Source organism: Osmia lignaria, chromosome 9 (assembly GCF_051020975.1).
Source record: "Osmia lignaria lignaria isolate PbOS001 chromosome 9, iyOsmLign1, whole genome shotgun sequence".
In the NCBI taxonomy this organism is placed as follows: domain Eukaryota; kingdom Metazoa; phylum Arthropoda; class Insecta; order Hymenoptera; family Megachilidae; genus Osmia; species Osmia lignaria.
In genome coordinates, this window is record NC_135040.1 from 12,070,134 (window position 1) to 12,090,474 (window position 20,341).

Below are 20,341 nucleotides of genomic sequence, written 5' to 3' on the forward strand. Positions count from 1 at the left end.
AGTAAGGGAAAGATCTAACCACTTTCTTTATTCCGTCCTTGTTTTTCATAATACATGCTGGGACAAGAGAGTCTACGTTAGATTTTTCCTACGTTTTCCCAGAATTCAAAGCAGATCAGAATTTTTTCATTTTCCCTTTCGGTTAAAGAACAAATCGACGAATTGCATTGATAAATAGTATACGGTCGAGCTCGAACGGTGATTAAGGAGGTCGGAAGGGATGGATTCGTATGACCGGGAAGTACGTCTTCGTCCTTTTGTTCCGTGGATTAAAAAATATCGATGAAGTCGATTGATTAAGTCGATCGGTCGATTGGTCGAATGAGTTTAGCCCCGGGGACGTATCGTCCTAGCGGGTAAAGCGGTTCCCTGATCAAGGAACAATCAAATGTGTTCGCGGTAAGGCAACACGGTGGTATCGGTGCATATCGGTGCGAATCAAGGTGAACAAAAACTGGACAAACAACGAATGTAAAATAAAGTACATTGTATATACAGAAAAAGTAAATGATAAAAAAGAATCATTGATTAAAAGAAGATTGCTTTATACATATGGTATTATGTATATACGGCGTGTACACGGCGTGTGAACAATTAATTTACAACAATTCAATACAATTATTAATCATCTGCGCGAGCCTCTGGACGAAGTTCAGAAGGAAGAACTAATAAGAGGGGGATATCTACCTGTAGATAGGTGTATGGTTGAATGTCGTTGCCTGTGACCGAGCACGCGAAACTGCGGTAGTTCCACCTCGTTCGAGATGCCGACCGATTGTAGGCCGGCGTTCCATTTGTACCGAATATCGCGCATTGTGTATCCAACTGCCGGGAGAACAAGAACACAAATATCTTCGCTCTAACATACAATAATTAGACACTCAAGTTTTGTGTTTAGGTGGTTGGATTACCGGGAGAAAATAAGGGTTCATCTTAGGGTGGTCGCTTTGATTCGGGGTAGGAGTTTGTAGGTAAGAAGCAAAAAATCTTAATCGAGCACCCTAAACCGCTTTCCCTCTACTTTTCTTCTTCTTTTTCTTTTTTTTTTTACTATTTACACATCTACATGGAACACATTCTGTACATCTTACAATTAGACCACGTTGGGCTACTCTAGTCTATTCTACACACGTTTAAGTCGGCTTAAGGTGCGTTTCTGCACTCCAAAAATCGTTTGGCGTAGTCGAGCTTTGCTCATCGAGTCGAAATATAAATTCTAATTTGATTTTTATAAGTTTTGAGAAAAAAGAAATGATTTCGTTTAATATTAAATTAAACTAATAATCGCTCTTGCAATTCTTTCTAAATTTAATGTCTTTGGTTTCATTGAATATTTATTGTTGAAAATATAGTATTTTGAAGAAAAAAAATAAACAAAGATAAAATTTACTTAAAGAGGTACAAAAAAATATTGTAATTAGGATTTAAATTCCATGCAAGTTTCTATCCTAAAATTGTATTTTTCATCTAATCAGAACCTTGTTTGCAATTTATATTATTTCAACTCGGATTTAGAACACTCGTCCATCGAAATGACTGAATTAATTTCACTTAAACATTTTACCCGATCAAAAAACAGTAATTCCAGATTTTTGCGCGAGTGCAGCGTTTAAATTGCTTATCATGGACGCATAAGAAGCAGCTGTTTCAAAAAGAAACAACGTTCAACGATTCGCTTTTCATACGTCCATAATTTTGATCGTTTATGAAGCTGCGTCTACACTATGTAGCAAAAGAATGTTATAAAACAAACTGTATTATAACAATATGTTTTTATAACTAGTTCTAAAACAATCGAACTTTGTCATACAATAATATTTGATAATTCTTTTTTAATTACACCGATCACTTGATGGATACCATGAGAAAATTTGCTGTATTAATAGAAAAAAATGTTAGATAGTGTAGAGTCAGCTTGGGCGATCGAGGCCGCAAGGAACGAAGGAAGGTGTACCTTACGAAAGTAAAGACGATCCCCGTTCGAAATTAGAACAGATCGTTTAATCGTAGAAGAATGAGTTTTCCAATTGGTGAAATTTTCCGCGATCTATCGGAATTCGCACCTATTTATGTTCCTCTAATTCCTCGGCGCGGCCTCGAACGCGCGCATACCGGCCCGAGAAACATTCCTCCGTAACTGAATCTTAGGTGATTACGATCGTTACACCGCATTCCAGGCACCAAAGTGGCATTCCATCGCGGCGGTGGCCACATTGCGCGAACATCGGCGAAACGTGGATTAAGCGATCCACGACCGAGTATTCGAGATTAACTGCTTTTGTTTTTGGAACACGGAAACACTATCGCGCACACCCCGTTCCGTTTGCTCATTTTCAGCCGAGCAAATGCCACGCCGTAATTCCGCCCGACAGATTTATCTGCACGTTCTTCGTCGTTTCCAGCTTGCGCCGATTGCCAGCTCCGATCCCAATGTTTCAACGATCTACGAGAGTTCGACCAACGATCCCGAATAAATTTGAATTATTTTCGTTTATCGATTTCCCCTTTCGTAACTTTGCCAGTCTACCGAGGTACGATAGAAAATATTTTCTCCAGAGGGTGTAATAATATTTGATTAGGTCGGTGACTAAATTCTAAACTTCTCCCTTGTATTTTCTTTTAAAATAGTAAAAGGTTAATTTTTTTTTTTTTTTCTACAATGCACGTAAGCTAGCAAAGTTTCGAATTTCCTCGAATCTGTTTCAATTATTTTAACTCGACTTTCCCGTAGCTATATATCTTCGAATGATACTCTTTTCGCCGATGATCGTCGCACGTAATTTTGGTGCAACATACACAAATGAATTGTTTCTCGATAAAAATATCCTGGATTGGGGCAACGTTAAGCATTACAGGGTGGTGGGGTCAATGGGAGATGGTTAGAAACGGTGACTTATCGAATACCGTAAGTAGAGGAGAATTGCATTGTTATTATTATAACAGAGAAATCGAGGATCATAGTGATGGTAGCAAGTTTAGGTATAAAGACGATAAGTGGAAAGTGTTATAAGTAGATATGGAGAAGCGAAGAAAAAAAGTATCGTGCATCGTCATGCGTAGGTGGTGCGGGATTTGGAAAATACACAGGTGGTGGTTTGGTACACGCGCGCGCCAACACACACACGTACACACGTACATGCAATTAGCAATATATACGATCGCATGCTTCGTGCCACGTAATTTTCTACGTCATTCCCGATGCCGCATGCTATGTGCTTTCACTAGTGACACAAATTCTGAACACGGAATTTAACTATCTTTTCACTCCCGTTGAAAATCCTCCGTTGCAATATTTCCCCCGTACGTTAATCACGTTACTATCCAATCCCGTAAATAGCTCGAATCGAATTCGTACTATCGATTTATGCGTTCCACGATCGTCCATCGAGGTGGTCCTCTCCGAACGAAAATTAGAAATCGTTTGAAACGAACGAATTAACACGACTTACCGTCAAACAACGAATTCAATCCCCTGATACGTTTAAACATAAAAATACTGCATTTTTAGTCTTCTCGTCTGCTAATTAAACACTTAATACAGGGACGAGCGTCAGGGAAATTTCTTGGAGCAACGGGGCGCATCGTGATCCAAACAAATCGAAATGACTACAATTGATATATTTATTTTTCTACTTACCCAATTAAAATAAGGAAATATCGCATTACTTTGCGTAGATCACGATTTATCGCTCCAAGAGATCGTCCTAATCTCCATATTTAATTCAAATACATCGCTAAACACAAAATAAAAATGTATCGTGTCTACGAGCGTTAATGCAAGCTGCGTTGAACGCGTCGTCAAGATACGCGCAAGAAAAATAGGAAGCAAAAAACTCGATGCCGACTAATGGTGGATTATAGTCGAGAAAGATTCATTCGGTCCTGGACCGGACAGCGTAACAAAATGTTGTCGTGCCAAAGGCATGCCTTTACGATTTTTCATCCAGGTCAAAATGAAAAAAAAAAAAAAAAAGAAAAAAAAATGAAGGAATCATCTACTACTTGGTTACGTCTATTGATCAGCATACGCAAAAAAATATAGAGAAAGGGGGTTGGAAATAAGGTATGTACGAGTATACGGAACGAAAATTAAGATAATACATATTTGGAATAATTAGGCATACCGAAAGGGGTTGGGGGGGGGTGGGGCCACGGTGTCACCTCGTGGCTAAATGCTGCAGTCGTTTCGTTCTTTACATGCGCTGGGCTAGATGCACAATGCGTTTTAATTCGGTCGCACCGTAGTCGACACGTCGTTTTCTGTGTTTTAGCCTCCTTCGGGGCTGGCCGTCGTCGGCCCTTACTACGTCCCCGGACACGAGGCTCAGTGCTATATGTCGGAGGCTTATATATTTTAATTTCAAAAGGGGCCAGGGGTTTGGTATTGTGATAGTGATGGTTAGTGGTGGTGGTAGTGGTGGTGGTGGTGGTGGTGATTCTGTGACAGTGGCATATAGTGACTTTGGTGTTCATGTAGCACACGTTCGTACACTTTAGTCGTCGGAGCCAACGGGTTTGATCAGTATTTTATATTTTATTTCATTTATTTTTATTTATTTATTTTTTTTTTGAAACCTCTGGTATTTACAGCCGTGCGTGTGCTCTATGGTAGATTTATTTTTCCTCGAGTTTTGTGCGATTTCTCCGTCGATATATGTCTTTTCTCTTTTTTTCTTTTCTCTTTTTTTTTTTTATTACGAATAAACGTACCGTTTCGTTGGGTTCTTCAACGCGAGATAACCGTGGGTGCGGAGAAATTACACTAAATTTCGCTAAGACCAATGTGATACTTCACAAGAGTGGTGAATTGGTAGAGTGGAGACCCTTCGGAGGATGCTCGTAAATTCGTTTCACGTTCACGTCACGCTGATTGCGAATGCAGAAAATCGACCTTTCTTCAGGTCTATTTCATTTTATTCCGTGAAAAGCAGCACGAAATGCGTCTGCCCTCGCTGCGTGAACGCCGGTCGACTCGGTATCCGCCAAGGGGTGGATCGACGATCGACCGTACTTCTGCGCGATCCAGCTCGCTACCTGTCGCTCGAATTTACTGCAAATTGCACGTGTCCCCTCTAGTCGACGATCTAGCAAGCGTAATTACGATCGTTAATGCGTTACGCAGACAGAACGATATCATAAATTGGCCCGACACACAATGGTCGTCTTTCGTTTTTTTTTCTTTTTTCAGTCGAACCAAATAAATTCGCCGGTTGGAAGCTTGTCGTTGACGAGCCGCGTTGTTCCGATAAATAACGAGTATCCGGCTACTGTCGAACGATAACGAGATTAAAAATAACGACGCCAATGAATCGTGTTCGGGAAAGTTTAATTAATCTCTCGTCTACCCTCGCGCGCAGGGATGTATCATTTTTCGCGAGTCAATTTTTGAATTTACAAATCGGTCGATGTTTTAATCAGACGCATGAGGAATTTAACGGGTGAATAAGGTTGGATTAATGAAGATGAATTACAGGGGATCGATGTTCGTTTACAAGAATTTACTGTAACGTGGGAAATTTCCTGAACGGGTTTAAATCATTGATATACTAATTGCATTTTATCTGATTTCAGCTGTTCGTGGAGGTTTTGGATAATTAGCGTGGGCGGCATGTAAGTAGTATTAATATTATTTTTGAAAAATAATTTGGAAATGTTTCACTGCGCTCTGTTTAAATGTGTAGTAAAAAGTTATATAAAATCGCAGAGGTGATTTCGAAAGGATCAGCGACGATTACGCGAATGTTAATTACTCGGAAAGTAGGGGAGGTAATGCGTGGTCCGCGACAGATCGGGACAGAAATACTTTTAACGACGGTAATAATTTCGCTCGGTACGAAGCGGGGAGCAATTAAGGACGAAGACACGATCCGGCTTTCTACTCGGTGAAACTAATCAACGAACTTGGTCAAGTTACTTTGATATCTCGAGCGTCCGACTTCCGCCGGCCTTTCGCTCGTATCCTGCGAACGACCGACTTTTAATATAGATCTCTTAGCCGGAACGAGTTAGGCCGAAACTTTTTCCATTGTCCCCAGTATAGATTACCAATCTCGGGGCTAGACCGACGTAATCAAAGGTACCGGATGCGTTTCACGATCCTTTTTCATTCTCCTCCTTCTAGATCGCAACCCCTGTCCGTCCCTCTGACGCGAGACGATCGCTTCGTAATTCGATCGTTATTAGTCGCGTCGTTTAACCGTTTATTTATGCGTTTGCTCGTCGATAATATCCCGTCGTTAGGCGAAGCGAGTAGAAACCGCCAGCGGATTAAACGGTACAATTACCGAACTTATTGATAGAAGAGCAGTGATTTAATGGCCGTTGAACGATCAAGACCGCCAACCCGATTACCGTCGACGAATTAATCGACTACCATGCCATGAGTTTATGAGAAATATTTCTAACGAGCCACGCTCGAACCGTCGACGATAAGTTTTCGATGCCAATTAATCGACACCGCACCGCGATTATTTTCCGCGAGTTCTTATTAATTTTTTTTTTTTCAATAAGCGTTTGGGTAGTCGATGTTTTATCAAAGAGAGCATCCGGGCATCCTCTTTCGGTTTCACACACCCAATTTTCGCGTGCAATTTGCAGCAGTGATGATCGGCGCAGGCGCGCACGCAATCGCGCGTACACAAGCAAATAAAAGAAAATGATAATTGTCGCAGTCACACACCCCACACACGCACAGATGGTTAGTTTTAGGCTTCCCCGTACGTGCCACCGTACACTGGTGTGTTTAGCTCATCCCTCGCTTACGAGAACCTCTCGTTATTCTCTCTAGCCTAGTAACGCTGATTAGCAGCGACTCGTCGTTTGATCGAGCCGTATATGTCTGTGTGTGTGTGTGTGTATGTCTGTTTATCGCCGACTCGTCCCGTGCTGAAGTCAACGATAATGTAAATTGCGTAGCCAACGAGCGTCCCGATCGGAGACGATCGTTGGTTAGCAATTGCGGACGACTCTCGTCAAGGTGCTCTTGTTGTTCGAACACTTGTGCCTCGTTGGACGGAACCGGACGCGTGATTCGAGTCGAAATTGTTCGATTGTACGTTTCCGAAACACCACCTGATTCGCTCTCGAAACAGTCGCCGTTCAATCGAACCGCAACGTTCGTAGATACCTTTTCAAGAGCTTCTCTCTCTATCTCGAGAACCACTTTGACTTGCTGGCAGGATGGCACAGGAGTAAGTGGGCTATTTTCTTTGCATCAGCTGATTTTTCAAGCGCCCATCTTGAAAGGAAACTTTCACAGGAGTTTCTCTTCTGTTTTAATCAAATTGGATAGGATCAAAAGTGAACGACAAATATTTTTATTTGCTGAAAAAGATTTTTCGCTTGGCACGTCGCGTTGTTCGATAATAACGATAGATCTAGAAAAATAGAACTAATTTAATCCTAATTTCCTCCATTTGCCACCTTTCCAGCAACCCACAGTATATCACTTTAATTATTTCAAATCAAAATTAATGATTCATGATCAAAAACACGAGCACGGTTCCGCAGATTCACGATGTAGTAGAGATTCAATTAACGCAAGTACCCGTGTCTTATCATCATTTTTTCCCCTTATCAATCGAACCCATCTTTTTTTTTCTCATACGCAACGATACTGGCTCGTTCAAATTGACACTTTAACAATGAAAAGACAGCAGATATTCGGAATAATTGAATAGCCACTTTTATGGCAACGGTCATCGTGAATGGTATATAGAAAACTCAATAAGAGTGAGCGAGAGCTGGTGAGTGAGCGAGTGAGTGGACGGAGTGAATGAAAATGACCCACGACGATGCCGTGGATCGTGTGATTGATTCGTGTTAGTGAGCGTGTCAAGTGGCGAGTGATGGACAGACAGACAGACAGATAGATAGATAGCTAGAGAAGGAGAAGATAGAGAAGAAAGAGGGGAGCGAGAAAAGGGGGTGGTTCGGGAAAGAGGATTGTTGGAACGGTTTGTTGGTTGCGTTAAACGGGGGTGATAGGGTTGTAGGTGTTACGATATTTCGTATGAGCATGTAAAAGAAGAACATACGAGGTTTTCTTTGATTTTCTTTTTCTTTGTTTTTTTTTTTTTTTTTTTTTTTTCATTGTCTCGATGCATGTACGCATGACAGAAGCGTCTTTCTGAGTTTATCTGAAAAAGGGGTTGAAAGCGATGTATTGTTGAGTCTCGTTTAATCAATGGCAGTCGATATCTTCTTCGAATCATTGTTGATATTTGTCTTCTTTTTATCAAAGAAATTCAATGAAATTTCAAATTATATCGAGAATCATCGATTGCCATTTTTAAGATCGACACTGTTGATGCTCCAATGATATATTTGGATAGTTTGTATATTCATGTTCGTATATGTAGCGTGTCTGTGTGACAGTGGACGGAGGCGAGGGTGTCGAACTTTCTCAGATCGTCACTTGTTCGTATGTATGCATTTATACACGCACACGTGCGTACTTACAGCTCTCGATCTCGATATGGCAGAGCTGTCGGTCCATCGGAAAGTATTGCAGATTCATTGGACACGATGCCGTGATCGTTAAACTGAAACAAAACGTGAAAATCGCCTTTACATTCTATTTAAAGATTCCTCGTTTTCGTTTAACCCTTCCCCGAGTTCTCATTAATCAATCCCCAAATGAATGGGTGTTGGCATTTTTTTTACTGTGGAATTAAATTTACCATTTCCAGTAAATGCATACGTTTATCGCAACCTCGATGTATGCTTCTGCTAATAAAAGTTGAAATTTCATTGCGCGCGAATGCATTTATTCATTAAATTAGTATGCGCATACATTAGCCAATACGTGTATGCATTTAATAAATTAACATATCTACTGTAACCTACACAAATGAAAAGGTTATGGAATTGCATTATCTCTGAGTAAAAATAACGAAGGTTTCAATGAATTTTGAGAGATCTTAGAAAGTGTTAGCAGAACGAATGTCAAGTTCACGATTCTACCGTGATAGAAAGGAAATTTCAAATGGGACAGAAGAAACCCTTACGATTTGCCAATTCTACCGTGGTTTCAAGGAACAGCTGTCGATTGAATTTCACTCCGAATGAACGGAATTTATTTTCTCTTCTTCCAATGTTCCTCCTTTGCTGAATCGAAGGGAATGACGTGCAAAGGAAGTTAGGTATGCATGGATTGTCTGAATATAGCAGTCTGAAACTACTGAAATCCTTTGAAGGGGATGATATTTGTTAGAAAAATTACACTTTTCTCATAGCTGAATAAAATTTCTTTTTCTTGTGAAAGTAGGAAAATCTACTTTTCCCGGTTTGTGTTATTTTTGTAACAAATCGACGATGGGATTGGTAAAAGGGTTGGAAGTGGTGTGACGAGAACAAATTTGTCGCGGCTGGTACAACTATTCCCTCAAGTGTCTAGATGGTGCTTTTCGATGGTACGGGGTTTCGAATCGGGGTTAAAATCGCGCCTGAAGTTGGCAGTTTTATCGCGTGCCTCTCTTTGCACGAGAAAATACGTTCCATTACGGGAAAATTTCCTTCCGTTTCTAGGTTCACTGACTTTTCTGCAACCAAGTATCCGCTGACCTCTTCTGCGTTCGCATCGAAATTGGTCCTCCCCCCGTTTCAAGAAACGACACTTTAGCGTGAAATTTCGGTTAAAAGTTAGCAACAATATCGCCGAGTATTCGAACGATAAGAGGCTGAAAATATACCCTGCTTAAAATAATTAAAAGGTTACGCAGCCGGGAGCGATTTTATCGTTCGCCAAGTTGCTCGATACTTTAAGAGCTTTAAGAGTTAAATATTAAACGTTTTACTTTTAGTTAGTTACTTAAGATCCGGCGTCATTAAACGCCCCGCGTGTTTCTTCTGTCCTAGATATGTATATTCGATCCCCTGAATTGTCTGCAAATGAAATCTTTACATTTTTAACTCGAGCAGAGATTATTAAACTTATGAAGAGGCAAATTTTATTCTTCTTTAATTGGAGTTTATGGGAATTAGAAAATTGATTAGACATTCTTACCTGATAATTATTTTTACAAATTCGAATTTTATTTCACAATAAATTTAGTTAATAATAAAGATAAAATTTATGCTTTTAACTCTAGCAAAGATTATTAAATTTCTGATAAAATAATACAATAGAAGATGCAAATTTTATTTTTCTTTAATTGGAATTCATGGGAATTAGAAAATTAATTAGCTGATGGGTACTTTAACAAATTCAAATTTTCTCTAATAAATTTAGTCTACAATAAATATGAAATTTGTTCACACTCACCGTATACTACGCGTGATGCTTCCCGAGTGATGAATACGAATGAACTCGTTGCTGGTGGTAGCGATGTGAAAGTACGACTGCTTCTCGTTGACGAAGAAGGTGTCCGGTACCCAGATGTTCTTGATGAACTCCGAGCCGACGCTCAGCGTCTCGACGCCCTTTCGTTTCTTGAACGCGAGTCGCGGGTCCGTCCAGAATTGCCGGAAGTAAAAATCCAGCGTGAAGTCCTGGCACGAGACACGAGGGGTATCCGTTAGTATCATCGCAAAAAATCGTGATGTGTGTTTCTAGCGCGTTGTTCGCGAACGGCCACGGGAAGAACGTGGAAAAAACTCGAGCAAACAAATTCTGTTTGATCCAGGGGTAAAAAAATCCTCTCGTCGAACGGTATTTCCGGTCGGGAACGATGATCCAGAAATTACAATGGTCGGTCCAGAGGATCAAGCGAACAATGCAAACGTGACACGTATACGGTAACAGCATTACGCGACAATGCCTTCGTTAAAAATAACAGAATTTCCTGAACACGCGCGGAAGGAAAGTAAAACGTGACAAAAAAAATATATAAAATGAGAGTATCATGGTCGGATAACGGGGACCTTCTATCTCACGCACTGATCCCGGTTTTATACAAATAAATAGATTCGCGTCGATTAAATTCGCTGATTTATTTGATACGTCGTCCGTTCGAAATACCCGGTTTATCTCCCGTTGAATACGTTCGGTTTACCCTCAAATATATACAGAGTGTCCGAATTTTGTTTTATTCAAATTTGTCGGTATGTTTTACAGATAGATCGTTCGAAGTTTTTTAAAGTTACAAGTCGATGGTTGATATAACAACAATTACAATTGAATTTTAGTGAAAGAATGCCAGCAATATTTTCTAGAATCTGTAGTAAAGAAACGCGATTATCTTTTCGAGTTGTTCCTCGTTCTTCCGGTGTGCTCGTTCCTGTTGGTTTGCGAGGGAACTATTCCAGGCGTAAGGAGAATTCAGCGTGTTTCCGTGGGAATGTAACGTCCCGCGAGAAATCATTGTACGATGGCGAGATTAAAACGATCGGAGGAAACAGCTAGACGTAACTGGGAAACGAAACGTAAGAGCGACGCGATCGGATAAGATTAAGGGGGTTGGCGGGGGTGGGTTTCGCTCGAGCGGTCGGTAATGGGGAAGAGGAAACGCAGTACCGAGATCGTGGACGTCGACAGGTGCCTCGAAAGCTTCGTCGAACGATATCGTCCTCTTCTCCGTGGCACGTACCACGTGTCGTGGTTATCTTAACGCGCGAAATCGGCTACTTGAACACTCACGTAACTCTTTACCGAGGAGCCTCCTTCGAGCCTTTCGTTCTCACCTCACGCTGGGAGCCGACCTCGACTTGATTCGTGCGGTTATTAACCCTTTAAGTGCTATGGAAATGTCACACCAATTGTTCTTTGAACACGTTTATATAATTTTTTTAATTGTACCAGGAGAATCTTATTTCCATATCTGGATGGCACCTGAATTTCCATAGGAAACATCATTAACATTATTATTAGAAATTCTTTTTCTTATCTAATTTAATTTACTTAACAATTACACGCGGTAAATGTTGATTAGCATAAGAATTGGCAATACCGCGCACTCCTAGTTAGCAACGAATTTTCCGAGCTTAGAACAGTTTACTTGGAAGCTTCCCGTAAGGGCAATTTTATGGAAATTCGAGACAGTAACGAAAGTTCACGTTGCTAAAATTTTTGCTTAAACAACGTTGAAGTTCTTTCGTTTAAATGAAAAACATTTGGAGATAGCGTTGCGGGGAATATCGAGGTCAGCCTGAAAATCACATAAAATCAAACGATTTTCGTCGGTCGGTTATTCGAGTTCATATGAACGGAAGATTGTGAAACAATTTTACGCATGAAGAGGGGAATCGGCGCGCGATTGAACGAACACGATTCCGTTTGAAGCGGTTCGAGAACGAATGGATTTAACGTCGAACGTGTTACCCTCGGTGTAACGATCGTTATGTTACAGGTGTCAAAATATCACGGGATCTTTGTTCGAAACTTTGATTACTTCGATAGCGATTCCGAAATCGACGATGAATTCTTGAAACGCGTGGCGTGACGTTCTTCATCAATTCCCTAGTCGCGAAGCCGAGTAAATTCATCCGATAAAGAAAGTTTAAGTGGCCGAGTACGATCAACCACCGTCCGATGGTTAGATTTATCATTCCACGTTAAAGTTTCTTGATTATTCTATTATTAGGGGGACGTAATTACAAGTGAGCGAATTTAAACGCGGTTCAAGTTCCACCAGCCGGCAAAGACGCTATTAAAAGTTCACTTATCAAAGCCCGAGTGCTTATCGATTGTACGACAGAAAGAAGAAAAAAAAAAAAAAAAAAAACGAAAGATTTGATCGCATTTGCATCTTGTTACTAAAAGTTTAATTACTCGATGCGTTCGAGCCTCGAGAAGCTTTCAAGATTTAACTGCTTAACATTTTGAAACTTCTTCCCATTCAAGAATTTTACGCTTAAAAGATTCGGAGGATTGAAATTGAAAATAATTGTGCATCTTCTCTTATTTTAATTTTTTACTTTTCTAAAAAGAACGATTAAATATTCGTAAATCGTGAGTGTATTAATTATTCATTCGATGATTTGTTAATTAAAACGATGGATGATCAGGTCGAATTTTCTCGCGTGTTATATGTTGGAAATTTTTAACAGATAATGAATCGACGTATGAAAATGACCAGAAGTCGAATCAAGTCGTGTCGTTTGGTAGGTGGTTAAATTCGTAATTAAGCCCTGTCGACGTGACCGATCTCGGTTGGGGTAGTTTCGCGACGCGAGGGTTAATTCGTGTGTACACGCGAAAGCGTTAAGGTGCATGGACCGTGTATATGGTGATTATATGTATTCCATACACAGACTATCGCTACTTTGGGCGACACTAATACGTGCAAACATGCTGCGAAACACGAGTATCAAGCAACCATGCACTGTCTACGTGTAATGTTCTCATAGATAGAACCTTCGATCTAAACAGTGAATACTTATTGTCTAATCGAACTTTGAACTTTTGGCAAACGGTACACAGAAGGATCTGAAAGTTGGTGGAATTATAGTGTGAAAATATTAAGCTGATTCATTTCGTTTCAGACACCGATTATTAATTAATTATTACACTTTTGTTAACCATAGAGTAGGCGTGATTTATTTATTAATCATGGGATTAAATTAATGAAAGTTTAATAAATGCAATGAATGCAAAGAATAACTCGATTTTAAATCGAATATGAGTGTCCTTTGTTGGATTCTTTTTTGAATCTCCTTTTCCATCGAAAATTTTATTTTTTTAGATTATTATAATTAGCTAGAGTGTGAACACTGCAGATTCAATAACAATTAAATATTTAATATTAATCACATCGCAGAGTGGTTCAATCAGAGTGGTTGCAAAATAAAATGTCATTGGTCTTACTCAACCTTCTTAAGAAAAGAATAAAAGTTGATTCGATAAAGACATTGAGATTTACTTAGCATCTTCCAATACTTCAAACAACTTTAAAACTTCAAATACTTGAAAACTTTGCAAACTGAAACAATGTCTACTTCCATCCGTTGCTTATATTTTCAGATGGTTGTCCAGAAGAAATTTTCAAAAAGGTAAAAGTATTTTTCTACAATGACAATTAATTCTGTGTTTTTACGTGTGTGTTCTTTTGTAAAGTTTCAAAACTCCTTTCTTCTGAAAATCATTGAATTCCTAAAATAAAATTTTGGAACATCCTGTGTTCATTTGCGAGACAGTACTCGCCCACTCTAGGGTTAACGATCAACCAAAACTCTTCTCCGTGAAATCATTGTCCAGCGAAGTGTATCGAACAGATAGTACACAATTGAACACGATCGAACGTTTCTCTACCGATCGTAATCGACGAATACACAGATTTGTTGGAGTCGAAGCGATGCTTTCATGATTTTGTCGAGCCTGTTCACCCGCACGTATTCGCAATCGAACCGTGCGAATTCCGAGAGTTTCGTGAAAATGATTTTCACGCCAGCAGAGAAGTTCTGATTTAGCTGAGCGAGTAATAAAACGAGAGAACGTTCGCTTGTTTCGTGGCCGATAAATAATAATCGCCGTTATAAATCCAGGCTCGTAAGTAGCCGTGTACGAATTTCTGCTCCCCCATATTTTCTTTTTTTTCACTCCGTTACATTTTCGTAACATTCGTCCGTGCAACGTCGGAAATTTTACGAGCATTATAAACGTCGAACTTCCGGGAATTTTCTGCTACCGTTATAGGTGTGAAATTTCGATGGTACGCGATAGAAAGAGAGAGAGAGAGAGAGAGATGTATATATATCTGGGAAACTTTAGGAAGCAACTTGGACATTTTACGGCTCCAATAACGGCTGACACTCACTCGGCGACTGTGGAAGGATTCCAACCCGAGGCGACGCTTACCGCCATCATCGACTCTGTATATGTAGACGTTATATTTTTCTGACATTTTCAACTCGCGGAAAGTTTTCTTGCCGGATAAATGTGCAATTGTCACGGCTGAAATTCGCTTCGGTGAATGGAAAGAACTCGTGTGAACGTATAGTGTTGTTGGTAATTAGTTGGCTCATCTTAACCCTTAATTACTTATTAATAAATCGCGACAGATTTGAAAAGAAAAAGTTGTAAATTTTCTACGAATCTATGTATTAATTATATTAATTATAATTCAATGCAAAGGGTTAATGCTTAGAGTTCCACTTTCAGTTAAGAATGATCTATATGTCTCTTTAACTTCTAAGTAACACCAAGGAAATATAGTTCCAATATTTATTTTATTGAAACGGATCGGTACATTGTTCCATGTTTGGACAAAGCCAACTAATTGGAACTTATCACCCGAACACGATCGCTTGATCCACAGTTTCTGAATAGGCTTTGCATAGATATTTGAACAGATTTGCAGTCGCGCTGCATACTTTATTGTGCGGTATGAAACGTTCATTCGGGACAAAGAGGATCATTATCAAGGATCCCGTTCATCAAGTGTTATAAATTAATATCTGTACTCAGCGGTTCTCAATTAGTGGCAGCGTATTAATTGCAATTTCTCCGAAGCTGTAATTTTTTTATAATTTTAATTGAATATTTAACATGAATCAAGCGTATCTGAAATATAGATTATTTAAAACTCTACATTTATATCGAATTTATCAAACGAATCATTGAAACGTACAAACAAAATTTAATACGTCCGCACGAGTTTTTTTCACGGGTTTCTGCTCAAAGTTCGAACCCATGAAGTGGTGTTAACCTGGGAAAACATTTCGATATCCGGTTTCGTCCACTTCACCGAAGAATTCGCGATTCGGAAAATTGCGCGTTGGTTATTAATTGGAGAAGGTAGAAGCATCGGCGTAAGTGGTATCCGATACGAGTGGTACCAGTTTCTCTCGATGTAACTTTAATTAAAGTGGGCTCGAAAGTAACTCCGTTGTAATGTGGCGTTGATGTCACTTCGAGCGGAAGTTGTCATGGCAAGCAAGCTTCGCTTCGTTTGGCGTTCCTCCAGGCGCAGTGCAGTCGTGCCCTGATGCACACTGGACGTCTAATCTGTCCTACTCTCCTCTTTGACGCTTGATACCTTTCAATTTGCAACACTATCGCAACCATACTTATCTGCAATCATACTCCTCTTCCGTGTGCTCTTATTTTTCGAGAGTGACGTGTCTTCCACTAAAAATCAACTCTAAACATTATAAACGTATCATTACAAATCAATGGATGAATCAATACAGGCTAAGCTTGAAATAATGCTAATTTAGACAATTTCATAAATAAATGTAAAAGAAGAAAATTATTGATTTCTACTTTAACCTTTCAATCGATAAACGAAACATTGCAAAATGGATTCGGTCCCGATCTCTTCGATACACTGTTCGAGACGATATTTCATTAAACATTACCTATCCGTGAGAAGGAGAGAAAGAGCGACGAGCAGAGAAGCGTTCGCCTACGATCTACGAGCGAAAGAAACGAGCCAGAAGAAGGTAACGAAACGTCTATGGCACAGGTGACGAAGCTGTTACATATACAGAGAAGCGTTCCAAGCAGAAGCTTGCAAAGCGAATCGAAACTGAAAATTGGAAAAAGAAAAAAGATAAAAATGAAAAAAACGAAGAAGAAAGATAACGCAACGTGTGTATGACGGAAGGCAAAAGAGAGGCTCGTACGAGGGCGCGGTTCGCCCAACGTATATAAATATATATATATATCTTTTTTTATTTTTATTTTTTTTTTTTTTTTTCATCGTGCTGTTTGCGCCCTGACGAGTGGCTTGTTCGTCTGTGTACGCGTGCACGCATCTCGCGACACACACCAGCGTGTATTAATGTGCACACAAGATCGTACAAGCCCACCCACTCACTCTCACACACACACAAAGATAGATAATAATTAGAACGTGTACGGCAATACTCATAGTGATTCATAGCGACCAGAAGCGTACTGCACACACTGACAATGATACAGCTCATATAGGTGTCGTATTATATATCATAATAGAAATGTACGAAACAATATTTATATCTAAAAGTTAATAATATATCATTTTTTGTATAGCCTCGATCGTAGTGGCAACGTAGCACGAGCTATACACTTGGTTTCTCTAAATGTGAAATCATCGTCGGCTGGCCAAAGGGATAAGAAGGGATGCAAAGGGACACGGTCATGTATCTCGTCGAATCGTATCACTGGATTTCTCTCTTTCCCACTTCGCTTTGCATATTTTTCTTTCTGGTCGTTTGGTTAGTCGTGACGTCCGTCTGATAAAAAACCCGATTGTCCAGAATTCACGAGAGGGATGGAGAGGGAGAAAGGGGAGGAGATTTTCCTGCAGGGTGGCGCGAGATTTCTCGGCTGGTTCGATGGAACTCTCGGACAGTGGGAGATAAAAGGGCGTGGAAATTGGTAGGAAAATTGGCTTCTTTGCCTTCGTTCTTCCGAGACTCCGTGAAAAGTGGAACCGGACCAGTTTCCGATCGAACGATCGGCAACGATGGTCCGGTTCCGATCCGGTCTCGAGGAGAATTCGAGCTAGGATATAGGAGGATTCGGTAGGAAGACGGAATGTATATTTGAAGGCTCGCCAACGGGTAGAAAAATCGCGAGTCACGTCCCAGGTGACAGTGTCGACTTGATTTGGTTTCCGCACAGGGCTCAACACCTGGGGTCCAGTCTCGTGCATTCAGTTTCAAACTCGCACTCTGGATCTCGATCGAGTTATCCTCGACTTTCTCTATCTCGATTTACGACCCTCGTTGAATTATCGCGAGATTACGTTGTCCCGATTCTCGTTTCGTTCAGTGATAACCGAACGGTATCGATGGACGAAAAAAAAAAAAAAAAAAAAAAAAAATTGTGTAATTTATGGATACGGATGTTCCGAGTGGACCAGATATTTCGATAAAAAAAAAAAAAAAAAAAAAAAAAAAAAAAAAAAAAAAAAAACAAGCGGAGAAGAAAAATGGAAATCGATCCAGTTACGTGCCAGTTTGCAACTGATTGCAGACACCGGAACACATACCTTTGAATACTACAGGAGTATACGCAATACACAATACGTTATATCATTACGCTATATACGTATCTTAAATATGGAGAAAGAAAATATACATGTACATATACAGGTGTATATATATATATTAGATATATATACATGTATACCATACGTGACGCTGTACACACGCTTATATACGTATACATCTATGATTTACGAAAGTACGTGTACGTCTACGCGTATATATGCGTGCCTCAACGTATATGTGCGGCCTGCAGTGCTCGAATCGCGATCCTTTCCTTTATTCGATTCACTCGAAGGAAAATTTAATTTCGAGAAAAATTTGGATGAAAAATATCAGAGAAAAATTTTCATCGCGATGAAAGTCGTTATAACGGATTTTTCCGTTGGTACCGTACTTATACGATTTTTTTCTTTTCTGTGGGGGTGGGTGCGAGTTCGTCGGCGATTCGAGCACCGCGGGTAGGGCCATGCAACAAGAACATCGCAAATCGAATTAAACGAGTCAACCATAAACCATAAACGAAGTGGACAAGAATATATCTTGCGAAGACTGTGGAACGTAGCAAGGTTCCCTTGTAACAGTTCAGCCAACCAAACAGCTGTGACGAGCTATAAAAACGTAGGTTAGTAGGCCATCCGTGTAGTGTGTGTACGTGTACGTTATGTATGTATTTTTCTCTCCTTGTATATCCATGTACGTGAACGTATATGCGTATGGATGCAAATATGTAGGTGTGTGTTACGTGCCAATATGCCCCTTGCTGCCAACATAAATATCGCGAGTCGCGATGCCTATGCATCCCTTGGTGCGCGTTTTACCCCCAGTCACCCGTCGAGAATTCCTCGAAAATTTCCACTCGGATACAAAGTACACGCCGCGATTCGAAAGCCCTTCCTCCGCGCCCTGCAACGCGTCGCGATCGATCGCGATACTTGGACCTCTTTTTTTTTTTTTCTTTTCCCTCCCCCTCGTCGACGAAACGGGGAAAACATTTTTCTCGTTTGGGACGATGAAATTTCGTTCGAACCGCGCGGGTTACAAAAATTCCTTCGCGATGAATATTTCACGCGGGGCCCCGGTAGCGCACGCACACCCACGCGCGCCGTTTAATCGCGAAACAAAGAATCGGAAACAAGCGGCATAGTGGAATGAACGGTATCGCGATCGGCGAAAGCTGATCCCACGAACGATACGTTCGATACGATAGATCCGTCGTCGATCTATAGGATCGAATTCGATCGATTGATTCGATTGCGATTCGATAGAGAAAGAAAAAAAAATATAGAAAAGAAAGGGAGGATCGAAATTCACGCGACCTGACGACCGAATTATACGTAAGGGAGATAGAAAGAAAATGAACGAACGAACTGTTCGGATGTGAGTTCTGTATGAGTTTGAGAATGAAAACTGTACCATCAACACTTCGGACACGGAGCTGATGCTGAGGACATACATGGTGACGCCAACCTCCACTGGTGGACCTGCAATCAACAAAACCATCCGGCCTTGGTCGCTCTGATTATCCGCTAGTTTCTATGTTTTCCGTACATGTGACAGGTAGAGATTGTACGTAGATAATTATAACAGTTAAGTTGGTGTGCTACCCCTGACTCACGGACACGAGGCTGTGCTCCTCTGGAAAATGATAAAGAAAAAGACGAATAGAGCGATTTGGTTCGTGTCTCAGAGCAGAATCGTAAAGGGGGGATTATTTTTCATTTTATATTCCATATATATGTATACACATATATATATAAATATTCTTTTTTCGATAAAATTATATTTAATTTGCCAAATTTGAATGAAAACGAGAGTCAGGGGTAAAATGCAAGCGTACAAGTCGAAGAGAGCTCGCACCCTGCACGGAACCAAATCAACAGCACTCGTCGGCCACGTTGTTTTCCAAGCTAGAAGAATTATTCACACTTGACCGTTATATATGTATATATAATCCTTATTACATACATATACACACCCATCACAGTCACGTGTAGCAAGGTGATATATTACCTTACACGACTACCGTCTTTTCTGTTTCGCTTTCTTTTATCTTCTGTTTCATATTCTTTTCTCGTTATTCTCTTTGACACTACTTCTGTTACCCTTTAGAAAGTGTCTCATCTTGCACCGTTGTTATCGTGTCGGAATCTAATTAATATCGCGGTCTCTCTAAAAAGAACGTCTATCCGGTCCGGTTTTTATTTCGTGTTTCTCCCCGGTGTTTTTCACTCCCTTTAATCCCCGTCCTTTACCTGTCCATTTCCCGAGCGACGTGTTTGTTGATTTTCCTTTCGTTACTTTGCTTTCGTTTTTATTATCTTTCTCTTCATCGAGTCTGGCACGAGTTCAGAAAACGGATATAATTCGCATGTTTGCTGTCATTGTCACTGCGATTGTCGATTCCGTACGGATCGTAAGTCGCGAGGATGGTAAAATAGAATCGAATCGAAGGAAATTTCGAAACGAATCGGTTTTATATTATCGGACG

General features: G+C 40.3%; 1 protein-coding gene and 1 long non-coding RNA gene across 10 annotated transcripts in view; one reads left to right on the forward strand and one right to left on the reverse strand.

Moving 5' to 3' along the window:
- The window catches only part of LOC117605043 (uncharacterized), a 179,215-nt gene that overhangs the window by 16,413 nt on the left and 142,461 nt on the right, over positions 1-20,341 (forward strand). For all 3 annotated transcript variants that reach the window (XR_004581563.2, XR_004581562.2, XR_013062796.1), the window contains exon 2: positions 5,572-5,610. This is a non-coding gene — a long non-coding RNA (uncharacterized LOC117605043). The remainder of the gene's footprint in view (positions 1-5,571; positions 5,611-20,341) is intronic.
- Rdl (Resistant to dieldrin) overlaps positions 1-20,341 on the reverse strand; it is a 77,383-nt gene that overhangs the window by 9,125 nt on the left and 47,917 nt on the right. For 3 of the 7 annotated variants that reach the window (XM_034325762.2, XM_034325742.2, XM_034325711.2), the window contains exons 4-5: positions 10,265-10,491; positions 8,461-8,543 (exon numbers count right to left, since the gene is read on the reverse strand). In XM_034325762.2, the coding sequence (XP_034181653.1) occupies positions 8,461-8,543; positions 10,265-10,491 (310 nt within the window). Of the gene's footprint in view, positions 1-687; positions 826-4,124; positions 8,437-8,460; positions 8,544-10,264; positions 10,492-19,266; positions 19,335-20,341 lie in introns of those variants that run through there. The other 4 variants (XM_034325776.2, XM_034325732.2, XM_034325752.2 and 1 more) reach the window with 3 other exon arrangements.